The sequence below is a fragment of the Canis lupus genome, chromosome 13, assembly GCF_011100685.1.
Source record: "Canis lupus familiaris isolate Mischka breed German Shepherd chromosome 13, alternate assembly UU_Cfam_GSD_1.0, whole genome shotgun sequence".
Lineage (NCBI taxonomy): Eukaryota > Metazoa > Chordata > Mammalia > Carnivora > Canidae > Canis > Canis lupus.
Genome location: NC_049234.1, coordinates 29,725,036 through 29,748,744, shown reverse-complemented (window position 1 = coordinate 29,748,744; position 23,709 = coordinate 29,725,036). Strand labels below are relative to the sequence as shown.

Below are 23,709 nucleotides of genomic sequence, written 5' to 3'. Positions count from 1 at the left end.
ATCCTCAATCAGGCAAGTGGGAGTAGAGACTGGCCCAAACTTCATAGACTGAGAGATGGGAATGAGTGGGTCCTTTAAAGAAAATTGGGGTGCGGTTCTTGAAAGAAATAGAACAGAAACTGGACAACAAAGCAACTAATATTCATTTCAAATGGCTTCTACTGACTGTAACTCCAAATTACAACTCACAGCCATGCAACACAGCTAAGAACATTTTTCCTGGTTTGCAAAACTAGAAAAGCAAGCCAATTAAGAGGCAAATGTACTGAGAGATTGACATCACATTCCTGTTCCTGATTCCTTAGGTGTCTACTTTCAGAGGCGGTCTCAACACCATAGAAACACGTTCTGGGGATTGCAGCGTGTTAAGCGACCTACTCTTGGTTTCAGTTCAGGTCATGATCTCAGAGTCCTGAGATTGAGCCCCGTGTAGGGCTCCACACTCAGTGCAGAGTCAGCTTGAGATTCTTTTCCCTCCTTCTTCCTCCCCCTCTGCTCCTCACCCTGTACTCTCTCTTTCTTGCTCTCTCTCTTTCTCGCTCAAATAAATAGATAGATAGATAAATAAATAAAATATTTTTTTAAAAAAACTGGGGGAAGAGAGGGTGAGCAACACAACCTAGCATGTATACAGATTAATAGTAACCAAGTAGTGAACACTTTTATCCTCTTCTTGATCATTATTTTCCTTTAGAATGGAGCTGGCCACAATTTGATGGCATCCTTAGGGCAGACAGCCTGCGTGCATTCTTTCATCATTCATTGGCTTGTTTAATCTCTCAACAAACTTTTATTGAAATTGTACCAAGTCTGAGAAACTGGGCAATGCAGCCTGAGAGAATGTAAAGAAAAATAAAACTAAATATCCAATTCTAAGTTGACTCACAGTGACGGGGAGATGGATATGGAAACAACCAAGTACAATAATGACATTGATATTCGATTAGATACTAATCCATTTGAAGCACATATATTCCTGTGCTTACTCTGACTCAGCAAATCAAGGAGGACTGCATAGAGGAAGTGGCATTTGAAAAATGCTTTGAGGATAACTAAGCTTCAAATAAGGGTTCTATGCAGATTCTAAAATTATTATTGCCCTATCGCTCTTTATTGTTTTGATTCAAGCTGTGGCACCTAAAAAATATCATTCTACTTCCATTTCCTCCCCACAAGCATTTATTGAACACCTGCAATATGCCAAGTACCATGCTAGGCTCAAGGAGCATAGTGATAAATAAGCTAAATGCCTGATCTTGAGGCATTTAACAGGGCAGTCAAGTAGACCAAACAGGTGCTTTTGGTAAACATTAAGTGTCAGGATGCAGGAATGTGCAAGGTCAGAATCTGTGCTCTAACCAGTCACTTGCAACTGACCTAAGTGTCTGTTCTCTTGATCGGTACCAGAACACAATACCAACATCTCCAAAGCAACTGCCTGACATTCAGATGAAAAAGTGACTCTCTGGGGGAGGAAAGAAGGGTGGGTAAGGGCAGAGAACTTGTCTTCACAAGCATTGCCACAGTTCATTGTTTTGCCTCAGTAAAAATATTGCAGCAACACAACTTTGTGGTCAGGTATTGGATTACTTCCTCTTTTGTGTTTTTGCAAAACATTCAACAGAGCCAGTTTCACCAGGAAAAGGATAAACACAATTTAATTTTCTTTCTTTTCTTTTCCTTAAAAAAAAAAAACTCTGAAGAACATAGATTATACATTTAAAGGAAATCAATGCATTAACTTATTTCTTGCTATTTTTTAAAATAGCAACTTCAAATAATGAAGAGATAGGGGTTTGGAATAAGACCAGGAGTTGTAAGTTAAACCTGACACTAGTACCAGAATATTTGGGAACTAGACACCTCTCTGATTCTCCTTTCCTCACACAGTAATGGGAATATGAAATCTACTTCCCAGGGTTGTCAGGAGGATTAAACTCAATAGAACAAATCTTCTATGTTTTGCCAATTATCATTGAGATACCAATATCAGGTGTTTCCTGATGTTTCTTTGTCACCAGTCACAGGGACACACATTTCTTGTCATTGTAGTCTCTGAGGATGGTCTCAGTTTCACTCACTGTAATTCCATGAAAACACACATCTGAGGATTTACTTTGCATCAAAGCTGCGTTTGCTGCTGGGGATTTTAGAGATGACTAGAACACTGTTCTTGCCACCAAGAATGCAAGCTCCTACTTAAACTTTATTGATAGGGTTTTCATGAGCTAATCGGTCTCTCTCCATCCCGCTCCTCTGCCTGACCCCCCCCCCCCATGTCTCCATCTATCTCTCACCATGTCAATCTCCTAAAAAAAAAATTATCCCCACTGTCATTCAAAGATGAACCCTGAGCAAACAATAAGGACATATCTAGAGCATTTTTGAGACAGGAATTCTAGCCGCAAGAAACCTTATATAAATCCTAAAAAAGAAAAACACCACACATTACTGAATTCATTTATGAGTTCTAACAGTTTTTTTAAAGAGTCTTTAGAGTTTTCTATATATAAGATCATGTCATCTGCAAATGGATAATTTTACTTCTTCCTTTCTGATTTGAATACCTTTTATTTATTTGTCTTGCCTAGTTGCTCTGGGAAAGACTTCCAGTGTTGAGAGTGGGCTTAAATTTACTGCTCACCCTTTCCCCTTCTACATACATAACCTCCCTTAAGAGTTGAGGGTCGGACATTCCATGGGATGGAATTTTTCAAAACCCTGATTTTGGGGCACCTGGGTGGCTCAGTCAGTTAAGTGTCTGCCTTCAGCTCAGGTCATGATCCTGGGGTCCTGGAATCAAGCCCCGCATCAGACTCCCTGCTCCAGGGGGAGGCTGCTTCTCCCCCTCCTCCTTGTTCGTGTGCTCTCTCATTACCTCTGTCTGTCTGTCTGTCTGTCTCTCAAATAAATACATAAAATCTTTAAAAAAATAAAAATAAAAATCTTCAACAACAACACTGATTTCGAGCATGCAGAATAAAGGTGCTGAAATCAGTTCTCTCTAGCTTCTAATTCAGTTATTCATTGATTCTACAGATATTAATGGATAACCTATTATATGGCGGGCAGCATTCTTGATACTAGGTCTACAGAAATGAAGAAAAATGACGAAACTCTCTGCCTCCGTAAAGCCTACAGTCTGGCTGAGGAATATATTTATCACTACAAAAAAAATAAATTTTGTGGTATGGTACATGGTGAAAAGTACTAGAGAGAAGAATACAGCAGGGGAAGAATAAGGGGAGTGTGGGGAGGGTGATTTAGTAAGGACCAAAGCAGTTGAGTCAAGAGCTAAGGGAGGTGAAGAAGAACAGTCTCTGACTACCAGGGGATATTCTGGGCAGGAAGAAGAGTGAGCAGAAAAAATCCTGGAGCAAGCACAAGTCTGGCATTTAAGGAACAGCAAGGAAACAAGTGGGTCTGAAGAGAGGGGAGCGAAGAGGAAGGTGCAGGGCTGGAATTCTGGCTCTGATGCTTGGTAGTGTCGGGAGAATTATGTAAACTCCCCAAACCTCCATCCTGCCTGTAGATAATAACTGTACTATTTCCTCGGGCTGCGTGAGGTTGAAACAAGATTATACATGCAGTGTTTCCATACTGGGCCTGGTGCACAAGGAATGATTGTTTTTGCTGACAGATTAAGAATCCAAGCTTAGAATCTTAGCTCTTCCAGCTCGCCATTGACTGGCTGTGTGATGTTAGACAAAGTATTGAGCTCTCTGTGCCTCAGTTTCCTCATCTGTAAAATGAGGATAATGACAGAGCCTCCTTCATGGAGTTGGTATGAGGATTAAATGTGCTAATATATGTAAAGACAGTAGAACAGTGCCTGGCAAATAGTGAGGGCTCCAGAAAGTTAGCAATGATTATGAACTTAATGAGGTCCTAATATGTTCCAGATCAGTAAAGGAATAGACCAAAAAGTAAAATCTGTTTGATGTCAGCCTTTCGGGAAAGGGGATTTATGGACATAGGCAGAGCACAACGTCTTAAAGAATCAGAAGGATTTTTTTTCCCTTCCCCTTCTAGAAAACATGAGCCAGGGCTGGAAGGAAGAAGACGAAAATAGAAAGAATAGAAGAAACAGGAAAAGGATGAGAAGGGGGAGATCTGTAGATTATAAGAGAGAGGGTACCAGATCCTAGAACAGCTGTAGATCAGACTGGCTATTGGGTAAATGTAGACAGATATGATCAGACACAGTCTGGAATAAATGCGCCTGCAGCAAGAGACTCTGACCAAATAGACTACAAGGACAAATGGCCCAGAAAGTAACATTTTTGAGGACTATGTATTAGTTATCTATTGTTGTGTAAAAAGTTACCCTAAGGGCCCCCTGGGTGGCTCAGCAGTTGGGCACCTGCCTTCAACTCAGGGCATGATCCTGGAGTCCCAGGATCCGGTCCCACATTGGGCTCCCTGCAGGGAGCCTGCTTCTCTCTCTGCCTCTGTCTCTGCCTCTCTCTGTGTCTCTCATGAATAAATAAATAAAATCTTTTAAAAAGTTGCCCTAAAACTTGGTGCCTTAAAACACGATTTATTATCACATAGTTTCTATGGGTCAGAAATATGGACAATGCTGAGCTGATGCCTCTGCTTGCAGGTGTTGGTAGGCTGCAATCAAAGTATTAGCTGGAGCTACAGTCATCTCAAGGCTCAACTGGGGAAAGATCCACTTGTAAGCTCACTCACGTGGCTATTGGCTGGATTGATTCCCAGCTTCAGTCCTTCCCTGGCATTTGAGACAACTCCTTAGATTCTTGCCTTGTGTGCTTCTCCAACATGGTGGCTTGCTTCATCAAAGTGTATAAGCCTAGAAGGAAATAGAGAGGCCAACCAGACTTTTGTAACCTAATCGTGGAAGTGACAACCCACCACTTGTGTCTCATCTATGCAGGAGAAGCAAGTTATTTGCTTCTGCCTACATTGAAGGAGAGGGAATCACACAAGGATCTTTGAGGGCCATCTTTGCAAGCCGTCTACCACAGACTAGATGCACTATCAACAGCTTCTGCTGCTAGGGGCGTGTTCTACAGAAGATGTTGCCTTTGGCATAACCTTAGGGAGGAAGGGAATCTCAAGAAAAAATAAGATTAACTTTTCTGCCAGGCTGACTGACTAGGGCTTCAGAAGAGAAGCTGATTTACAGAAAACAAGGTGCACATCTTGCACCTCTGAGCTGAGGATTCACTTATTTCTCATTTCTTTTATCTCATTTAATTTCCAAGGCATCCTGCAAAATGTATATTATTACTCACAATTGAAAGAATTGCAACTCAAAGAGGTTAAGCCACAAGTCCAAGGTTGCACAGCTGGTAGGCAAAGTTTGAATCTCTGTCTGGTTCCAAAACCCACATTCTCTCCATACCCAACACACCTTAATGTTGCTAGAATGTGTTTTGTTTTGCTTTGTTTTACCATTTTCAACAGCAGAGATTTTTAGGAACCCCCTGACAGCGGGAAATTCTTTGAGGTCACCTAAAATATAAATATAAAATGCAAAATGCCACCCATAGGGTTCCCTGTAAAGCTCAACCTTTGGCGAATCAACATATTGCCACTACAGACATTTTCACAAAATCCAGTTCCTGGTATCAAATAGTATCCTGAACTTCATAGCATCAGTGTGTTATCATCAATAAACTTAATTAATTTGGACAGAGCACAACTATGCACTGCTCATACAGAAAAAGGCCAGAGGATGATGAGCAAGAAGTGTGGCTTCTAGGGAAGTTCTGACGTTCTCACAGCAAGGGGTGGCGAGGTAACTCAGAAAGGCATCCCTCGAGTGACCATGATGTATCCAGCTGGCCTGGTTTGTGGGCGGCACCTCCCCTGCTGCTGGTCCAGGAAACTATTTTCAGTCTTCACCATAACTCCTGGGCGTGAATGCCACTGATGAGAGCCCAACAGGAAGTGTGACCTCATCTTGCCTCTCAGTCTCTGGTTACGCAGGCTGTTTTTGAAAGAAAACAAGAACGGTTATAAAGCTGACTTTCTCGAGAACGACATGCCCTTTTATTCTAAGAAACAGCCAAAAGAACAAGAGGCCACTGAAGACCAAACTTCCCTGCAAACTCCTGCACACAGTGGCGTGTGCAGGCATCTGTTACTAGGAGGGAATGAGATTTCCCTTTATTACGAGACGTCTCTGCACCTGTTGACACTCTGACATTATTTTCAGCTGAAGGACCGCTAAGTCCAGGATCTCTCCACTGTCAACCAGAGGAAGCTTCGTACTTCAGTGATTCTTCTATTTATCAATAGGAAAAAGCAACTGGGAACTCCCTTTGGAAGGAGCATGTATGGACAGATTATTTTTGCAGAATGGATGTGTTACTTTGATGGAATTCTGGTAGACAGAATCTGTTTCTTGAAGATTTAGAGCTGTTACTGAAGGCTTTTGCAGTGCTACTAATATTCGATTAACTGTTAGTATACCGCCTGTAGCCTGAAACAAATATTTGTAAGATAGAGCAGTAAAACTTTGCTTTCTGCCACAGGATGTGTTGCTTTAAATTGAAACTTAATGCTTGGGGAAAGCTAACATGGTATAATTTGTGCTGCACACCTCGGATGATATTGATCAAAAATCTAAAGGACAGTGGCAAACTATTATGTTATGGTGCAAACCATCTTATTTTATATTCTAAACGAAAACCTATGAATGTGTGCCTTGATTTAAAGATCTTCTGGGGAATGACCAGCATGTTCTCCTGACTTCTCGGAAGGTCTCTATAAGCTAAGATGTATATTTCCTAGAAGGTGTTGCATCTAATTTATTGAATCCATTTTGGAGCTGTAAGATTATCCTGGTTTGACTTAATGTATGACAGCTACAAAAACAGTCCATTACTAGTTATCACATTTTGAAAATGTGGATAGAGGTGGTGAACCAGAAAAGAATTTAGTCCTACCTTGCAAGGCTATTAGGGTAGCGATGTGTCAAAAGTGTCATAGTCTGCAGCAGGTAGTTCTATGTGGTGAGTGGTGGATGAGCAAAGTCTACATAATTTATACACTTGGATGTATTTTTAATTTGTAATTGAGAAAGTAAATTTATATGTTGATGAGAACTGCGTTTTGAAATCTGCCTGATGGTAGCCTATTTTTAGTGCAACGCTGCTTGTGCTGTTGGGAATGTCCAGGCTTTAAAGACCGCCAGCCCTCGCTATGGGAACCTGTCAATGGTTCGAGGTGTCACACAAAAGACAGACACCAATCCCCAAGCGTGGCTTGAAGCTTGATAATGGTGGCAATGTGTGTGGGATGATGAAACTACAAATATACATATTTAGAGAGCTCTATAACCCAATCTTTTTTCTGATTTCTCAAACGAATAACTCACTTGTATTATTTATTTTGGTGACAAATCAACCACGCAAATCTAGCTTTCCCAAATAAAATGCTGTTCTTATTTACAGAATGAAATTATTTGGATACACTCAGCCACATAACGGGAAATAATTCAAAATCGTAGATGCAGACACAACCTCAGTGGTCACTCTTTCCAGTCTCCTCTTTCAGTCCTGAATCTCTGTGTCATTCAGTAAACAAGTCTGACTGGTGCAATTAGTAGATGCCATCTGTTTTGGCATCATTTTTCTATTTTTAATATATAATCCACCTTTTTTTCATGTCTTTTTCAGAAAATCTGTGAAGTTTGAACAAGCAGCCTTCCCAAGATGTACCGAATATCTCAACTGATGTCAACACCAGTAGCAAGTAAATGTGGGAGAACTGCTATGCGCAATTATCTTTTGAACGATTAGACTTCTTTTAGCAATTTCCTTGCTTTGATTTTGCTGATACTCATACCATTAACCATCTGTCAGTAGCTTGTGCTTCTTAAGTGCCAGTGTTCACTTTGGCAATGATTTTGACTTCATTTCTTTCCTTGAGAGAAATGTGGTATTTGTCTTTTTAGTAGAAAAAAATCACTGGTTTTTTAGATGCCTGTGCATAAATGTGAAAGGAGATTGTTTATCAGCTACTATTAAGATGCAAAACTGTCTATAAAAAAATACTGAATGATTTTGATAGCTACTTGCAGGAAGTAAGGGCGTTGTTAAAACGGTAGTGGTTTCAAGTTTCTTCCTTCCTCTTGTCATTTTCTCCCCAAACCCTGCTTGTAACCAGCACCCCCCCACACACACACACCTACAATTTACTCCTTACTAATCAACCAGCCTGATCTGAAAGTCTAAAGTTTGTCTTTGATATTAATCGTCTGCAATAAGAATCAACTTTCACTGAGCCTCTTTCACTGAGTAAGTGTTTACACATTACTGTATAAAATCCTGCTTTAGAGTTTAGAATATTAATTAACTGCACTTTCCCCAACTGAAATCTGTTGCTATGCCTTGGTTAAAGTGGAATGAATGAACGGATGATTTTTTTAATTAAGAATATTCACAGGCTTCATATGTTGGAAAATCATTTCTATAAAACAAAACAAAACTTCATATTTTTTTCTTCCACTAACGTCTTCTGCTCATTATTTTACAATAGAAGTGTTTTACAATGCCCTAATGAGAGAGAGTCTAGGCAGATGATTGAATTCCTCAAATTACTGAGTAAGTTAAAATAACTAGCACATCGGGTCATTGATTTTGGTTTTCTACAGCTTCACACAAGATGCTTTCTTCCTCCTTTTCATGATGAATCAGTTTGATGCTAATGGTTTATTATTACCTCATCCTCCACTAAGAAACCTCTAAAGAAATGTTGAGTGAGTGAAAAAACAGAAGATAGAAGCCCTTAGATTATTTCTGGCTCCCCCATAAAGGCCTGATGACAAATTGTGTCAGTCCTGATTCACTGGACGGCTGCACCCGTTGGAATCTCTGCTGAGTCTGGAGCTATGCAGACCTTCTTTGACGCCCCCGTTATTTGCAGTCATGCATGTTAGGCAGGTGGGATAAATTTGTCCTTCTCTCCTGTTTGCTGATGCAGGTTCTTCTGGCTCTGAGGGAGGATATACTGGAAAGCCGTCTCCCACATGTGTTTTCCCAAGGTATTCCATGGGGCTTTTCTCAAGACAAATCACTCATGTTCTCTTCCTGTGTGTCTTACTCTGTTGCATTCCTGGTTTAAAAATATTTGTTATAGCTCTCATGTAGTTTTGGTATGGGCATAAATCTTCAGTCCCATGCACCTACAAAATGAAAACTTGCCTACCCTAATTACGGAATTGGAGGGGGTGGCTATAAGTGTGGGAGCAAATGTGAATTGTTTGGGGAGTGAAGAAGCTGCTGAATGCTGATGAATAGCTACGTTTGCTTAAACTGATGTTCTCCTAAATATGCTTTACGATCTCACTTTTTAAGAGCAACAAGTTTCTACACCAATGCACAAGCTGGCCGAATGCTGTGTCCACAAAAGTGTGTAGAGTCTACTATTTTGTTCAGGTTCTACAATGAAATCTCTCTTTTCCTTCCTTCCTTTTTGCCTCTGTCTCTTCTCTTCATTTTTTATTCCTTATGCAGATCTCATTGATGTTTTCTGTAGCATTTTGTGAAATGTGCCAATGGTATAAAGGAATCCTGCATTGGTGTAGAATTTGCATACAAATTCTAGGCTTCTTGCTACTGTCAAATGAATCTACCAAGGATGAACAAGAAGGTCATGGAAATGAGCACATGCTTTATAGTCAGATAGATCAGGGTTCAAATCCTAGCTCTGTCACTCACCAGCTATCACAAAATGTCCAAGTTATTTGTCCTTCAGCATCTCGGGTTTTTTCTTTTCCTACGGTACAATGAAGATTCCAATACTTAGCTTTTGGGGAGGTTTGTGAAGAGTAGATAAAGCATGAAGTATGAGCCAGGCCCCTCATATGTTTTCAATAAATATTATCCATTTAAAACTGTATTTTACTAATGTTAGTGCATGTGTTAATTGCAGACAGGTTTCTACATTTAAAACTTTATCAGAGGGTGTCTGGGTGGCTCAGTCGGTTAAGTGTCTGCCTTTGGCCCTAGTTATGATCCCAGGCTCCCTACTCAGTGGGGAGTCTGCTTCTCCCTCTCCCTCTGACTCTCCCCCACCCCCATTCGTGCTCTCTCTCTCACTCTCTATCTCAAATAAATACATAAATCTTTTAAAAAAATTAAATAAAACTTTGTCAGAAATTCAGAGAGCATGCAACATGAGGTGGCCCTTCAATCACACAGATATATGATTGTTTCTCAAACCTAAGACACGTGGAGATTTAGCCAACTAAATAAGAGATTTCCCTGGATACCAAATCACAAACTGTATGATCGTTTGTGCAGCTGACCTAGAGGGAAGTTGGCAAAAGTCAAAAAGATCTCTTTGATTGTGTGCTCACCCTATAATTCATCTGTGTCTGGTGGCCACAGAGCTGTAATTTATCAATCGCAGGGAAAGAGTAAGGATATGGCAATTGGAGGACTATTCAAAGAAAGGGAGTGGAGACTCTTAAGCTTCCAACACCCCAGATAGGCTGTTTTGTAATTTATCCATCCAAGAAAATGGATTAATGTCAAGGGTGTAGTTGCCTCATATGGCAAAAAGACTGATTAGCCATAATGTTTTCATCAACATGTTTAAAACAGAAAGAAGCACTATATGCCCTGTCTTTCAATGTTCTCATTACTGAGGAGATGAAGTCCAGATTGAGAGTGACATTTCTAGGGCAGCAGAAGTAACTGGTAGCCATGAAGACAAAGAGGTATTTTCCTTCATGGTGGCTAGAAATGTGTTTTTTGTGGGACTGGATGCAGTGGAGAGAGATGCAAAGGACTTTCCTTCTCCCTTTAGTTTTGCCTGTGATTTCCTGGATGGTGACACTTCCTTCAAATGCTGCTCCATAGATCTGACGGGCTCCTACTCTGCCTGTCGCCGGAGTCCCAGACTCCTCTCCAATGGCTACTACACTTGGACAGCAGACAGTTTCCTCTGTGACAAAGATGGCAACATAACTCTGAGTCCACCCCAGACCAGTGTTCTTTACAAGGAGAATTTAGTTAGGTAAGTCAAGCATATTGTGTAAAATAATCTGAAGTCCAATCCATCCACTAATTGTTCATTCATTCATTTGTTCATTCAGCGATGATTTACAAGAGCCCATTACTGCTCCAGACTGTGGAAGCTCAGAAACTAATATGGGGGCATGGACAGCTGACATAAAAACAAACAAACGTGATGAAGTGATATGGGTGTTGGGGTAGAGGTCTGAACAGAATGCAGTGGAGGAGAAGAGGAAGGGAAACCTGTTTCACTTGGAGAAATAGGTTAAAACAAGATTCCTAGAGATAATGAAGATTGATTTGAGTCTTGACAGATGTACGATGTTAGCCAAAATAAAAGTAGCACTGGAGACTTCCGGAGAGGGAACAGGCATGGAGTTCTGGGAGACCCAGTATAATTTGGGAAATGGCAGGTGTTTTGGCAGAGATACAGCTCAGGGTGGAAGGGACATGAGAGAAGACTGAGCAAACAGACACAGGGGCTGAATGGAGAAAGAAGCTCCAAATCCAGCTGAGGGCATTGGTTTTTGTTCTGCAGGTAGAGAGGAGCCATTGACAAAGGAACAGATTTTTCCTTAGCATGTTAACCCTGACTACAATGTAGAGGATGAATTACTGGGAGTGTGGATGGTTGTGTAGTCCAAATCTTTCAGAAATGCCAACCAAATTATGTCACCACCATACCCCTCCCTTGACATACCCAGTGGTTTCCCCTCACTCTAATATCAAATTCCAACTCTTGGGGTCCCTGGGTGGTGCAGCGGTTTAGTGCCTGCCTTTGGCCCAGGGCGCAATCCTGGAGACCCAGGATCGAATCCCACGTCGGGTTCCCTGCATGGAGCCTGCTTCTCCCTCTGCCTGTGTCTCTGCCTCTCTCTCTCTCTGTGACTATCATGAATAAATAAATAAAATCTTAAAAAAAATTCCAACTCTTCACATAACACTTGGGATTCTCCGTTATTGTAATATTCAAGATTCTTCATTCCCTGCCTTAATTTTACCTCTCTCCAGCCTCATTTCCTAGCATGACCCAATATGAGGCATATTTGTTCTTCAATGAATAGGTCAGATCATCCTATGCAGCTCAATGGTCTCCTACTCCTAGAAGGCTCCCTTGACTCTCGATCAGCAATACCCTTCCTGATGCTTACAGAGCAGCTTACAGAGCAGCTTATGTCCCAGACATAGCACGGTAATGCAGAGCAGAGACTATGGAACCAGCTCACCTGGGTTTACCTCCCAGTTATAACACTTACTAAAGGTATATTCCCAGCCAAGTTACCTAACCTTTTGTGCCTCAGTTTCCTGATCTGAAAAAATGGGGTCACAATAGTACTTTCCTCTCAGGGCTGTTCTAAGAATAATGTGGTTACTATATGTAAACCATGTAGAAAGACATCTGGCGTGGGATAAGCGCTATACAGGCATTAGCTTAATCTGCATTATTCTTGTCTTCCTCCTGTACTGGATTGTGAACATTTTTTTACCCAAGTTTTTATCTTATATATCAGTATTTTGGTATTGATCCAGGCACCTGGCACACACAGAATTTAAGAAACTTCTGTGGGATTAACAGAGGGAACAAATGAAATGAGCTTTGCAGATCTGAGTTATAGAGATGTGTTCTATGTGTCAAATCACTTTCACTAAATTCTTGGTTTTGAACCAGAGGTGGCTGCTATTCATTATGCATCATGTTACCTTCATTCTTCTCCAGAATATTTAGAAAGAAAAGGAGAATCCGCCGTTCCTTTTCTAATCTCTTCAGCCTCAGTGCCTCTAAATCCTGGCTGCATGGAAACATCTTTGGTGATGTTGACTCTCCCCTAAGTGAGGACACCTGGTTGGAGGGGGTCAGGAGGCTGGATGCACACCATTGCAGTGAGATCGGTGAGTTTGAATCTCCTTATCATTTGCAGTAGCAGAAATATCATGGGCAGTAGCAACCATGTGGTCCTGGACCAATGTAAATTTCAGAGATGACCATCATTGCATAGAGAGGATGGGCCACATTTTTAAAAATTACCCAAAGTTCTATCCACACTACTTATATGATTTAACTACATACATGTTCATATCACGTGTTATGAAAATAATCTTATTTAAATGTGTAAGTTATTAAGATGATAATATCTGAAAAATATATTTGTACATCTTCAGTGTAGTTTCTCTATGTGGAATATGGATGGAGAACAGACACTGAAGTTGGGGTCCAGGTCCCCAGGTGGGCATACTGAGATAGTTACTTAACTTGGCTATGTCTCAATTTCCTTATTTTATTATAGTTTTTTTCAATTTCCTTATTTTAAAAACAAGATACATATACAGAGTTTAATATTATATATTCCTGTTGAAATATGTGCTATATGTATATATTAGACATACATGTATATCATATATATACATGCATACATATTAAATATTCATGATATTATTTAATACACATAATAAAATATTAATACATGTATATGTGTGTATAGATACACATATATATGTATATAAACACAATGATGTGAACTCAAAGTATATCTTAAAGATTAAATGGGACAATGAGTATCAAGCATAGTTCAATCCCTGGTACTCAATGATTTGTAGTTATAATTATTTTTATTACTAGAATGGAGACAATGGATATTTACTAGGCACCTACCATCTGCCAGGCAGTATGCAGGGTCTGGGGACACAAGAGTAAATACAAATAATATAACCTCAGACTCTATTTGCTGGGACAGGGGGGTGAGGTTCAGATCTCTGTCAAATAATTGCACAAACAAATATAAAATAATTATAGTAATGCCATGGAGAAAAAAATATATGATGTAATGGGTGATTTGACCCAATCAGAAACTCAGGAAAGCCATCTCTGTGAAAGTGGCATTTGAGCTAATTTCTAGATACTAGGAAGGGCTTCTCTGGGCAAAGGGGGGAAGGTAAGAGCATTCTAGACTCAAGAGACAAAATGGCTAGGTCTGAGGAGTCTGGGAAGTAGGTTTGCTGGATGAGGGAAGACTACACACATGATTTGGAGAATGTTGGATTTAAGTTCCTTTGGGACATAAGGAGCAAGTTAACCTGAAGCTCCAAGGGGCAGTGTGTTAAAGATACACATCCATGAGTCGCCTAACCCTAGGTGGCCCCTGAAGCCATGGAGTGGATGAGAGAGATTAGGAAGAGGGTAGAGTTGGCAAAGAGGGAGTCTAGAATGGAATTTTTTGAATGGGTAAATAGAAAGGATTAGGCTGCAAAGGGGATTGAGAGGAGGCACACAAAACTAAGTGTTGTGAAATGAGAATCAAAGGAAAATAGTGCTTCGAGAGGGATGGGGTTGTCAACAGTGGCAGATCATGCCCAAAGGTTAAATGGAATGACAACTGGATTCATTGATCTGAAAGTTGTTGGTGGTAGAGTGACAGAGGCTGAAGAGAACCAGGAGAAGGGTGAAGAGTGTGGGAGGTAAGGAAATGGAGGCATGAGATATTAACACTTCAAGGTGTCTTTTGGGCAAAGGAGAAAGACTTGGTCACACACACACACACACACACACACATTTGACTCTGGTCACACTCATCCACTCTCGGTTTCCTGAATGGACCATGTTCTTCCACACTTCTGTAGTTTTGCTCCTATTGTTCACTCTGCTGGAATTCATTCATTCATTCATTCATTCATTTATTCATTCACTGATAAGATTTTATTGAGGGTCAGCTACATACCAGGCACAATTTTACACATGGGGACATAGTGGTGACCAAACTCGTTCAAATGAAATTTGCATCCCTGTAAGAGAAGACAGGCAATAAATAAATTACAGAGAATGTTATAAGTGGTAAATGGTATGGAAAACAAAAAAAGAAGAGATGGGAATTGCAGGTTTAAGTAGGGTGATTAAGATGGCCTCATGAGAATGACTTCTGAGCATTGACTGAAAAGTGGGAGTGAAGCATTGAGAAGAGGAACAATCCAGGCAAAGGAAATGTGAATGCAAAGGTTCTGGACTAGGAGCATCCCAGGGCTGAGTGTGAAAGGGGAGGAGAGAGGATAGGATCACAGAGGTATGTGACTGAGTGCTAGCAGGGAAGGACAAGGGACCATGGAAAGCCATGTCAAACACCTTGCCTTCTCCTCTGAGTGAGAAGAGAACCTATTGGAGGATTTTGAGTAGAGGAATAGTATGATTCCATTTACACACTGACAAGATATCTCTGACTGCTGTGTTCAGATTAAATGTTAGTAGGTATTGGGGCAGATGCAAGGAAACCAGTTAAAGGGCTGTTGGAGTAACTCAGTGGGAAGATAATAGTGACTTGAACTAAGCAGGTAGAGATGAGAAGTAGTAGGATTCTGGATATATTTCAAAAATAGTGCCAACAGGAAAAAAAAAAAAGGCCAACAGGATTTGCTGATGTGGCCTGAGAGAGAGAAGTCATCCTTGTTTATTTATAAGCTAAGTACTTTACATTCTGTCCTATTACCTTGTTTATATACATTATCTTGTTTAAATATTCCAAAGCCTCCTAGGAAGTAGGTCATATGATCATAATTTTTATTATGGTGAAAGTGGGCTCAGGGTTAAGTGACTTGACCAAGTTCATTTAGTTTATAAACAGTAGAACTGGAATCCAATGTGGGTCTGTCTGGTTCAAAAGCCCAGTCTTTGTTCTAGTGCCAATAAGGATTTTGCTTTTCCTTCCAAGATGAAATCTAGGATATACCCCCAAAGCCCAGGCTCAAAGAGCAAGCAATAGGAATCATATAACACTACAGTATAATAATTTAAAGGTATAGTACTTACATGTCTTACTATTTTTCTCATTCCACTTCCTGGGCAGAAAACACAATGCTACGCTCATTTTTTTTTTTTACTTTTTTAAGTTGTGGTAATTATAGATTCATGAGAAGTTGCTAAAAATAGTACAGAGAAGGCCTGCATACATTTCATCCAGATTCCCTCACTGGTTACAACTTACTCAACTATACACACTCATTATCAAAACCTGGAAATTAACATTGACACAATACGATTAAGATTTCACCAGTTTTCAAATGCACTTGTGTGTGTGAGTGTATTACTAGATCAATTTAAAAACAGAGTAAGTACTTGTTAAATGAAGGCATAATTCTCGCGCAAACAAAAGATTAATTAAATGGAACGTATCCTAGTTCCACAATAACAAGGATGTATAAACAGGGCAGAGAGAAAAGAAAGAGGCAGAGAGGTGGGGGATGAGCCTGGAAGGATAAACTGAAGATATATTTGGAGAACCTTCTGTGCCGTGTTGAAGAGTTTGGATTTTATCCTACTCAATCAAGGGTATCTTAGAAGGCTCTCAAGCAGGGTGATAACATAATTAGATTCGAATTTTCAAAGATTACCTTGACAGGAACATGAAGTGAAGATTGGATGAAAGGTACCAAGTGGGAGCTCAAGGGCAATTAAAACCAACAGGCATACAGAGGAATGTGGATCTGGAAATAGAGAGGAAGGAAAAGATTTAAGGAATATTCTTTAAGGCAGAATGGCCAGGTTGGTGAATGATTGTGATGATGCGAAGTGGGAAGAATCGAAGAAAACTGGGAAGCTGCATGAAAAGTTCAGCCATCAAGAAGGCTTGGAAGGCAGTAATGGTGGAGTAATGAGGAGAACGGGCTTTTGAGCAGAATGGGTTTGAATTCAGGTCTTGAAACTGTGTTTTCCGACCTAAGTGGCCTTGGATAATTTAATTAATCCCCATGACCTCCATTTCTTCACATATAAAAGAGAAAAATAGCACATAGAATTATTGTGAGGATAATATGTACTAATTCTTGAGAAGTACATATTAGCATATGGGCTGGTGTTCTGCTCAGGACTTAGCTCTGAAGAGGCAAAAAAAAAAAAAAAAAAAAAGCCAGATTTGAGTCCAGAAATGAGACAATGAATTCTATTTTCTGTGAGCTGAATTTGAGGCACCGGGATTAAGTGGAAAGCTAGCCAGGGGAGGTTTGGAAACATGACAAAAGTGTCCCAGAGCAAGGAAGGACCTAGAGATATTGCTTTGGAAGCCAATACAAGAAGTTGTAGAGGTCTCAAGAATAAAGTGGTCTACCTATAAAAAATGTAAATGAACAGAAAAGGGAGTTAAGAAAGAAACTGAGGAGGTTAAACAGAAGCTCCAGCCATAATTTCCCCTAACAATAGTGAGTGTCATGGGCCAGCATCATCCCAACCAATACACATTTTTAAAAATGATTTTACTTATTTATTCCAGAGAGAGAGAGAGAGAGAGAGAGAGTATGAGTGGCAGGGAGGGGCAGAGGGAGAGGGAGAAACAGACTCCATACTGAGCAGGGAGTCTAATGGGGCATTTGATTTCAGGACCCTGAGATCTTGACCTCAGCCCAGGGCAGATGCTTCACCGACTGAGCCAGCCAGGCACCCCCCGACCAATCCATGTTATGTACATCCCCTCTCTCCAATGTCTGCAAAGGACTATCATCTGTGTGTGTGTGTGTGCATGTGTTAAGAACACTCAACATTAAGACATACCCTCGTAGCAAAGTTTTGTCTACAACACAGCATTGTTAACTATAGGTTCTGTGCTATGCAGTAGATCAGTAGGACTTATTCATCTGAAACATGGGCTGCTGAAATCATGGAGTATTTCTCCTTCTGTGTCTGACTTATTTCATTTAGCATAACATCCTTTAGGCCCATCCATGTTGACAAGGATATGGAGAAAAGGGAACCCTTGGGCACTGCTGGTGGGAAAGCAAATTGGTCCAGCCACTATGTAGAAGTTTCACAAAAAATTAAATATAGAACTACCATATGATCCACTTCTAGGCATGTACTCAAAGGAATTGAAATCAGAATCTCAAAAAGATAGCCTCACTGCTGTGTGCTTTGCAGCATTATTTACAGGAGCCAAGATAAAGAAACAATCCAAGTGTCCATCAATGATAATGGGTAAAGAAAATAGGGTATCTACATACGATGGAATACTATTTAGTCTTATGACGAAAGGAAATCCTACCATTTGCAACAACATAGAATATTATTCTTATCTCTTTTTTATAGAGAGGGAAACTAAGGCAGATTAGATAATTTCCCTGGGGCCACCCAACTAGTAAGTAGCACAGCCTGGATTCCAATCCAAGAGTCTTGAGCATATGCTCACTGCTCTATACCCAGGAAAGGTTCTCTGGGGAAAATTTCTCAGGCAAGGAACCAGAAGAGCATGTCATAAAAGAGGAGAATATAAAGAAATAGCTAGTGGTGCACAACTTGATAAAGAAGTGTCCTGTAGCCTTGAAAATGTTTCTGATAAATGAGTTATGTATGGAATCTTTCATCAGAAGGGAGCATACAGGACATTTTACCTACTCTTGGCATTCCTGGCAGATGGGTGCAAATGCCTGTAGTAATATGGCACTGTTTTTAATTTATTTTTAAAAATATTTTATTTATTTATTCCTGAGTGACACAGAGAGAGAGAGAGGCAGAGACACAGGCAGAGGGAGAAGCAGGCTCCATGCAGGAAGCCCGACGTGGGACTCGATACCCGGACTCTGGGATCACGCCCCAAGCCAAAGGCAGACGCTCAACCACTGAGCCGTCCAGGCGTCCCACTGTTTTTAATTTAATAAGATACTTTTAATTGAGATACAATTCACATATCATAAAATCTATTCTTAATATATACACAAGGTGGTTTGTGCAACTTATTAGCTCTGAAGAGGGCACTTTTTAAAAAAAAATTTATATTACTTCCAGGATAGTCAACATACAATGTTAAATTAGTTTCAGGTGTGGAATACAGTGAGTCAACAATTCTCTACATTACTCAGTGCTCATCATGATGAGTGTACTCTTAACCCCTCCACCTGTTTCACCCATCCGTCCACCTACCTTCCCTGTTTGTTCTCTAGATTTAAGAGTCTGTTCCTTGGCTTGTCTCATTTGTCGTTGTTCATTTGCTTTGTTTCTTAAAATCCACATGCAAGTAAGACCATATGGTATTTGTCTTTCCCTGACATCTCACTTAGCATTATACCCTCTAAATCCATCCATGTTTGCAAGTGACAAGATTTCACTCTTTTTGATAGCTGAGTAATATCCTATTGTGAATTTATACTACATCTTCTTTCTCCATTCATGCATTGACGGACACTTGGGCTGCTTCCGTATCTTGGCTTTCGTCAGTGATGCTGCAATAACAGAGGTGCATGTGTGCTTTTAAACTAATGTTTTCATATTCTTTGGGTAAAAAGCCAATAAAGTGATTACTGGATCAGAGGGTAGCTCTATTTTTAATTTTTTGAGGAAATTCCATACTGTTTTCCGCAGTGACTGCACCAGGCAACCATGACCACTTTCTACCCGTGGAACATCTTCATCACCCCAAAGAGAATCCCCACACTCAATGCCAGTCACTTCCTGTTCCCCATCCTCCCCCCCACCCCTAGTGCCCAACAACCATTCATGGGCTTGCCCTTCTGACCCACCCCTTTTGGGCTGCCGTGACTTTTTAAGGCTACCTCCTCCTCTTACTGGCAATGCTGCTGCAGTAGTGGCTTCCCTATGTTGACGCATTTGGTGGTTTTTCAAAGTCTCCAACCCTCCGTTCTAGGCTGGCTTTCCCAAGTACATGGGACTCTTCTCAGTTCTAAAGCACCATTTCCCAAAGTGCAGGCTGAGGGGATGGACACCTTTAGGACATAGAAGTCATGAACACTGAATCTCACAGTGACAGAGAAGCTATGGTCCCTTTTCCAATTCTCTCAGTCCTTCTGACATAAACCAGGAGAAAGGCTCAGTTTAGAATCTTGGTAGCTGGAGCTCCTAGATGGCTCAGTGGTTGAACATCTGCCATCAGCCCAGGTCGTGATCCTGGGGTCCTGGGATCAAGTCCCACATCAGGCTTCCTGCAGGGATCCTGTTTCTCCTCCTGCCTATGTCTCTGCCTCTCTCTCTGTGTCTCTCATGAATAAATAAATAAATAAATAATTAAAAAAAAAAAAAAGAACCTTGGAGGCTTCAAGGCTCAAACTCTTGCTAGTCTTTTGTTTTCACCAAGTTGTTTTTTAACAAAGAACAGGCTCAGAGCTTTCTGGTATGGGCAAATTAAATCAAGTCTAATTTTCATTGTATTCATTTTTCCACTTACTTTCTCTTTATGGCATTTAAGTGACTGACACACAGTTTCCTTCAAAGTAGAAGATTTAATGAAACAACATAAAAGAGAATATTAAAAATGGCTAAGGGTAAGCAGGCTCTAGGATATGGCCAAAATCAGGAAAATGATGTTTAGATGCTGAAAGTCTGGAAACCGGTGTTCTAAGGGCAATGTTTCACATATTCAACAATTAACATCTAGTTTTCCTGTAGTTTGCCTCCTGGAAACATGTCCAAACAATTGTAAAACAATTGGACCACAGCAGTGCTGCACGAGGATGAGCTATCTTGCTAAAATTCCCATGGTTTCCAAATATCTTCTAAATATAACAAATCAAACCACCCCCCTCCAAAATCGGTAATTAGGCAAACCGGGTGCACACAGGACTTTGAAATCCCTCATCTCTGCTGTCAACTGTAATCAAATCTTCCCCAGACTTCTTGTTTTCCGGATTTACCCAAGGCCCCGTGACTTTTATCAGCAATTTATTTTTCTCTGGAAATGTCGCCTCGTTAGAAGACTCAAGAAGAATTCAAAATTAAATTGTTCTGCTGTTTTCTCTCTGGGCAAGGGATGCAATCAAAACTTACTTCCCCTGACTTTCTCGTGCCTCATTTTTCAGACTAAAAAGGATTTTTATTGGTTGCCTATTTTATCCTTAGCTCACCCCTTTTGCAGCTGTGTCTAGACACCTTCCTCATCAGCTGCAATTCATTTTTTAGCCGTGGCATTTTGCAGCTCCCCAGACCCCGGGACTGCAGTTTGGGAGACATTCCCAGAGCCTGTGAGTCATACTGAAAGAAGATAAAGCATTCTTGCAGACAGGACTGATCAGTAGTGCCCGTTCCACTTCTCCCAGGCCCAGGAAAGAGAGGTAGGACACCTCAGGCAAGGCTTTCCAGCTTGAGGTCTGTGGTTTCCTTCAGAGCTGATGCCTCTCCTATAAATATCTTTGATGGCAACATCTGTTATGTGGCTTTATGTTTCCCTCCATGGCAAACAATAATACCCATTTTATATGCAAGGGTATGGAAATACGCTTGGAAGAAATAGACCCTTTTAAAACAGAAGTAAGCTAGATGGAGTTTAAATAAATCAGGAGAAATAGAATAGAATTAGTATCTTCCAATGTGATACAAAAGGGCTATTTGCTGAAATGTTATCTGCATCGAGATCCTTTCGTTTATTGTTAAGGTTGGAGACAAAAATTAAATGTTGGGTGCCCGGGTGGCTCAGTGGTTGAGCATCTGACTTTGGCTCAGGTCATGACCCTGAGGTCCTGGGATCGAATCCCGCATCGGACTCCCACAGGAAGCCCGCTTCTCCCTCTGCCTATGTCTCTGCCTCTCTCTCTGTCTCTGATGAATAAATAAATAAAATCTTTAAAAAATTAAATGTCAGTTAGGGAAAGTATACATTGGGGACAAACCATATCTCCCCACAGATGAGCATTCCTTGATCATTCCTTGTGATTTTTTTTTTGTATTTTCCATCTTTAATGCTGTCTTCTAGAAAATTCTGCGTGATAGTCTAGTACTCCACATAGGACACGTTTTTAGTTCATCCAGCTCCCACTGCAAAGCCAGAAGTTCAACAAAGCAGCCTCAAGCAGCCACACAGGGACGTTTTTACTGCTCTCACACGTTTCCCATCCACATCTCTACAGATTTTAGTGAAGTGTCAATCTTGAAGAAATAATCAGCCATGAAAGTTCTCAGCTTTTTCTCACTTCCAAGTGAATTTGACCAGATAGGCTTCTCTTTTTTTAACGGCTTTATTGAGTTAGAACTGATATACAATGAATCGTACATATTTGATGTGTAAATGTGATGAGTTTGAACAGGTGCAAACCCCCGTGGTACCATCACCACAATTGAGGCAATAGGAATATCCAACCCCTCTGGAGTTTCCCGGTGTCCCACTGTGCATACCTGTGTGTGTTTGTAGTGAAAACAATTATCATGACATCTGCCCTCTTAACAAATATTACAGAGCACAGTACAGTTGTTAAGTATAGCGACTCTGTTATTTAACCCATCTCTAGAACTTACTCTTCTAGCATAACTGAACCTCTATACCCATTGAACAGCAACACCCCATTCCCCACCCCCATTCCAGCCCCTGGAAACCACCATTCTATTCTCTATGTCTGTGACTGACGATCTTAGGTACTTCGTGCAAGTAGAGTCATGCAGTATTTGTCCTCCTATGACTGATTCATCTCATTTAGCATAACGTCCCCCAGGGTTCAGCCATGGCTTTGCAAATGGCAGGATTTTCTTTATTCGTTCATCAGTTGATGAATGCTTGGGTCGTTTTGGTAACGTGGCCATCAGGAATAGCACCACAACCCACATGGTCCAGGGACTCCTCTGCAGCTCGGTCATTCCTGGATGATCCCTATGTTTCGCTTCCTGCGTTTCCTTTCTCTATGGCAACCGGCAGGGATGCTTCTGCAGATGCTTTGTCAAGCGGCCGCAGGGTGTGGGTGGGATGGTGGGAGGGAGACCGCAAGGTTGGCAGAAATTCCCCAGTCCAAAAGCACCCCCTCATTTGCTCAGTATCCAGGCTGAGTGGGAGGGGAGCACCACATGCAGAGTCAGCCCACCAGCCTGGGCTGGAAGGCCTCTCTCCCCACTTGAAGCCTCAAACTCAAATCAGCTCCAGCCTCCACAAAGATGAGCACTGATCCCGTCTCTATGGTTGCTGTGGTCTAAGTTGTTCTGGCGGCTTCACATGTCTCATCCTCCCTGCCCCTCTACCAGAACCCTCTATTTATTAGCACATCCTACTGAGTGCTAACAATATGCTCCGCCTTAGAGCTGATGTCTGGCGCTGGGGCAGATGAAGTGGCCTTTTTCTCATGGTGCTTTCAGTCTAGAAGGGAGGCAGATATTAAACAAAAACCACACAAATTATGTATTATATGGTATGTGTTTATATAATAATTACAAAATCATACATTATGATTTGCCCTGTGAAGGCAGAGTGCAGGGTGTTTTGACAAAAGTAAGGGCAATCAGGAAGATACAGAAAATGTAGGAAAATACAGATGTTCTCCGCTAGTAAGTGCTGAAAGAGTTGCTGAAAGAGCACTAATGGTCGAGATTCCTTCTACACTTGGTCTGCTCCCTCTGTGATAGGGTTTCACAACCTCAGCATTATTCACACTTGGAACTGGACAATCCTTCATTGTGAGGCCTGCCCCATGTATTATAGGATGTTAACCGCATCCCTGGGCTCTATTCATTAGACGCCAGTAGCAATTCTCTCCCCACCACCACCAATTTGTGACAGAAAAAAAAAATCTTCAGACATTGCCAGATGTCCCTGGGGGCAGAAATCTCCAGTTAAGGAGTGTTGTTATATGAGGACTCCATGTGTATTTTGGGGTTCCACAATCTCTCCCAGCTCCCGGAATGGGGCTGGGAGTCTCTCATTGCTGAGCGAGCACTTCAACACAGAGCAGTCCTCACCTTATACTCATGCTCCAGATTGCCTACAGAATAAATCTTAGCTCCTGAGTTTGACCCATGAGGCCCTTCATGATCAGACCC

General features: G+C 41.1%; 1 protein-coding gene across 12 annotated transcripts in view; it reads left to right on the top strand.

Moving 5' to 3' along the window:
• TMEM71 (transmembrane protein 71) overlaps window positions 1–23,709 on the top strand; it is a 44,480-nt gene that overhangs the window by 6,572 nt on the left and 14,199 nt on the right. For 3 of the 12 annotated variants that reach the window (XR_005368735.1, XM_038555556.1, XM_038555548.1), the window contains exons 1-5: window positions 5,894–6,306; window positions 7,653–7,734; window positions 8,959–9,019; window positions 10,789–10,998; window positions 12,715–12,887. Coding sequence is in view for 11 of the 12 variants with exons in the window: in XM_038555556.1 (XP_038411484.1) it covers window positions 7,689–7,734; window positions 8,959–9,019; window positions 10,789–10,998; window positions 12,715–12,887 (490 nt within the window). In the remaining variant the exon portion in view is untranslated. The other 9 variants (XM_038555550.1, XM_038555549.1, XM_038555554.1 and 6 more) reach the window with 7 other exon arrangements.